The 3,824-nt window shown below is 62.9% G+C and overlaps 1 protein-coding gene across 1 annotated transcript in view; it reads left to right on the forward strand.

The window, feature by feature from the left end:
* PITPNM3 (PITPNM family member 3) overlaps nt 1–3,824 on the forward strand; it is a 70,027-nt gene that overhangs the window by 47,701 nt on the left and 18,502 nt on the right. The window contains exons 11-14 of the mRNA XM_006756301.2: nt 168–316; nt 1,537–1,707; nt 2,947–3,141; nt 3,658–3,806. Coding sequence (XP_006756364.1) covers nt 168–316; nt 1,537–1,707; nt 2,947–3,141; nt 3,658–3,806 — 664 coding nt within the window. The remainder of the gene's footprint in view (nt 1–167; nt 317–1,536; nt 1,708–2,946; nt 3,142–3,657; nt 3,807–3,824) is intronic.

Raw genomic sequence — 3,824 nt, forward strand, 5'->3', positions numbered from 1 at the left:
GCCAGCTTGTGTTGATGGCGTCTAGCGAGTGGTCTCTGGTTCTGGGCCCGGCCCCAGAGATGGAGGGCTGGGCTCTCCGTACCCAGACCTCAAGCTGCCCTGCTGAGCGGATGCTTCCCTTCCCCGGCCCTTCCCTAACCCGCTGCCTCTGTCTCCCCGCTCCCCAGCATCCACTCGAGCATGCTGAAGGACGAGGCCGAGCCCCCTGCGGTCAGCCTGGGCCGCTTGGACTTTGATGTGTCTGACTTCTTCCTCTTCGGCTCACCCCTGGGCCTGGTCCTGGCCATGCGGAGGACGGTGCTGCCCGCGCTGGACGGTGGGTGAGGCACAGCCTGGGGCTGAGCTGCCTTTGTGTCAGTCACTAGCCCACTGTGTTAGGGCCTCAAATTGGGGAGAGTGGGGTTTCAGGGGCAGGGGGAGGGTGGGTCGCAGAGTTGGGGTAGGTGGACAGAGAAGAGAAGGAGGAGGGGCGGGGGAGAGGAGGAAGAAAGCGGGGGTCGTTTCGCAGATGGAGCAAAGGTGAGGCAGCCTCTGGTGGATCTCACTGTCCTTGTCACATGCCCCTGGCTGACCTGCGGGCCTGTTGTTCAGTTGTCATGCTCTGTGGGAAGAGAAATCATCACTAGTTGCCCTGTTGCCCCACCCTCTCCTTCCCCAGTGCCCAGGCAGGCCCACTGCAGCCAGGCCCGCCTCGGTGCCTTGCTCACGCAGTGCCCACAGCCTTGAATGCCGTCCTCATGCCTCTGAAATACACACCCAGGTGGTTTTCACGGGCAGGTGGCTAAGCCATGATTCTGAGGATGCAAGAGGCTGGAGGCACCTTGCAGATGCACACACCAGTGCTTCTCAAACTTCTTTTGTCCCAGAGCTCACTGACGACCTACAGTACGGAACAGAGAAACAGGGCGGGGCTCTGCATGACGTGGGGAGAGAGAGGAGGCGGGGCCCCACGGCTGTCCTGATGTCACTAAGGAACCCTAAGACTCCCTGGACAGTGGTCAGTCTAGTCCCCTGACATAGAGGGACAGGGAGACGCACAGAGGAGAAGGAGGCCTCAGTGGAGACACCTGCTGGTCTGGGAGAGAAGTGTATTGCCGGCTCTGGCAAACCAAGAACTACACCAGGCTAGGAGTTGGGTGGGGGCTGCAGGAAGGGGCAGCTGCCCCTGAGGAAAAGAGCCTGGGTCGGCTGCATAGGTCAGGTAGCCACTAAGTGAGAGTGGAGAGCTGGAAGGGGGAAATGGGCCTGCTGGGAGGAGGGCAGCTTGAGCCAAGGCCCAGGGAAAGCTAGCCTGCTGGGGGGTTTCACATGGCCACCGTGGTGCCGTCTGGGTGCCTACAGCAGCGCTCCCAAGTGGGACCGATGGGCAAGGCCTTGAATGCCAAACTGAACGAACGTGTGGCTTTGATGCTGGTGGCGGCAGGGAGCCATGCATTTCTTGAGCAGAGGAGCAGGCTACGCAACGCTGCACTCAGGGAAGCCTTGTAGGGCCAAGTGAGCGGGGACCAGCAAGGGGCTCCCCTGTGTTGCTCCCAGGACTCCAGGTGCGTCCGGCCTGCAGCCAGGTCTACAGCTTCTTCCACTGCGCAGACCCTTCCGCCTCCCGGCTTGAGCCGCTGCTGGAGCCCAAGTTCCACCTGGTGCCGCCCGTCAGCGTGCCCCGCTACCAAAGGTTCCCGCTGGGCGATGGACAGTCCCTCCTCCTCGGTAGGCTCCTGGTTGGGGGGGAGGGGGAGAGCATGTGCTGAGCCAGAGGCCGGGCCCCAGCCAGGCGTACTCCAGGGTCCCCGCCTCTGGTCCAGCCTCTCCAAGCTGTCAGCTGATGGTGTGACTAGGACTAGACCCATCTGAGCAGGGGCTGTGTGTTCTGGGGGCACAGGACAGGCAAACGGCCGACTCACTTGCTTTCCAAGCAGCCCACCTGTGCGAGCACCTGCTCTGCAGGAGCAGCTTGGGTTTCAGAGACCCGACCTCTGTTCCCTGACAAGCTTGCTGGCTAAGCTCCTGGGTCCGGGGCCAGCATGATACTCGTGCTGTCAGCTCATTGGCAGTCCCGGGTCCAGCTGAGTGCTGTTGTCCAGTGCCCAGCCTGCACTCGGAGGTGCAGGGCGGGAGGTATCTCATCCCAGCAGGCCTCACGGATAGGGGGCTTTTGTCCAAGGCTCTTGGATGGCTGGAGAAGAGCTGCGGGGGGCGGGTGTTCGGGGATCTTCTAGGTCGAGCAGAAGCAAGGGCAGGTGGGTTTGGGGGAGGCCAGTGAGGCCAAGGGGAGGCCTGTACTGGACAGTCAGGGGCTTGGAGATGCGAGCTTTGGCTCCACCCCCCTGAGCCTGTTCAGAGGTGTGGCCAGATTGTGGGGGGAGAGCTGTGTCTGTGGCTCACTCAGGATGTAAACCCGCCCCCCCACCACCTGCCGTTTCGATGAAAACTCAATTTCCAAAGTCCTGCTTTGTCAGGAGCTTCCACCGACAGAAGAGGCTATGAAACCTCCCTCCCCGACCCTACAATGTGTCCCTCTTCGGTCAGGGCATGCCCCCGCCCCCAGAGCGCCCCCCAGCTCCAGGCTGCGGTGCCCATGCACTTCTGGGCTCAGCCACAGGCCCTTGCAGCTCAGGGGGGAGGTCTGATACAAGAGCACATGGTTTGGGTCACCCTTGACCTTAGCTGGGGTTTGAGGGTCCTCTCCCAGGGGCGCCCTCGGCAGCTCTGTTAGGGGAGGAGTGACGGTTGGGACCCTGACTTGTGCCCACAGCTTAGAGGACATGAAACCCGACGATGTATTATGGGGAAGGCGTCCCAGCCAGGTTCCGGGGGGTGAGAGGTGCAGGTTGCCCGTTTTGGGTGAGAGAGCAGGGCCGGGGGTGGTCATCTCTAAGTGCCTGCCTCCCACCCGCGTGGGGCCGGCACAGCTTGGTGGCTCTGTTTGAGACGAAGTTCTCCCTCCAGCGGATGCCCTGCATACCCACAGCGCCCTCTTCCTGGAGGGCAGCTCCCAGGGAAGCCCGCCGATGGTGGACGCCCCCGCCTCACCCCTTCAGGCCCCGCAGTCCCAGCGCCCGGGGCGGAGGATGAGCCAGGGCAGCTCCCACAGTGAGAGCTCCGAGTCCTCAGACAGCCTGGCACCCGTCGGCGCCTCCTGCAGTGAGTGAGGGTCATCTGGGGGTCTCCCTGGGTTCAAGGGAGAGGAACCTACCTCTGGGCCGCTGCTGGTCCACCGCCAGAGCTGCTGAGGGCGGAGAAGAGGGGTAGCTGAAATCACACTGAACTCTGACCTCAGAGAGAACTTTGACCCTGACTGTGGCATGAGCCATGACTCCTCCTGGCACAAACTGAGCTCTGACCTCGGCCAGAGCCCTGATGCCAACATTCAGTTTCCCCACTGGGAATCCTGCTGACCGGCAGCCCGGGGGTGGGACCATGGACGCCTCTGTGGGTCCTCATTCCTGGGGACCACCCTGCGGCATGTGTCTTAGAGGAGGGGTGGGTGGGAGGTGGGGGGAAATCCATGTCCCAGAGCTCATTGTGAGCTGGTGCCGGCCTCACACTTGCACCCCGAGTGGGACGTCCATCACTGCGCCTGTGCACGGGTCCCACACTACCCCATGGGTCCAGGCCCAGGCAGTCTGTTCTGTCCTCACCTCCCTCTCGGCCCCACAGTCACGGCCAAGTGGTGGGGTGCCAAGCGCATCGACTACGCCCTGTACTGCCCCGAGGTCCTCACTGCCTTCCCCACTGTGGCGCTGCCCCACCTCTTCCACGCCAGCTACTGGGAGTCCACGGATGTGGTGGCCTTCATCCTGAGACAGGTACTCCGCCCTCAGGGC

The sequence above is a fragment of the Myotis davidii genome, unplaced genomic scaffold, assembly GCF_000327345.1.
Source record: "Myotis davidii unplaced genomic scaffold, ASM32734v1 scaffold1394, whole genome shotgun sequence".
Classification (NCBI taxonomy): Eukaryota; Metazoa; Chordata; class Mammalia; order Chiroptera; family Vespertilionidae; genus Myotis; species Myotis davidii.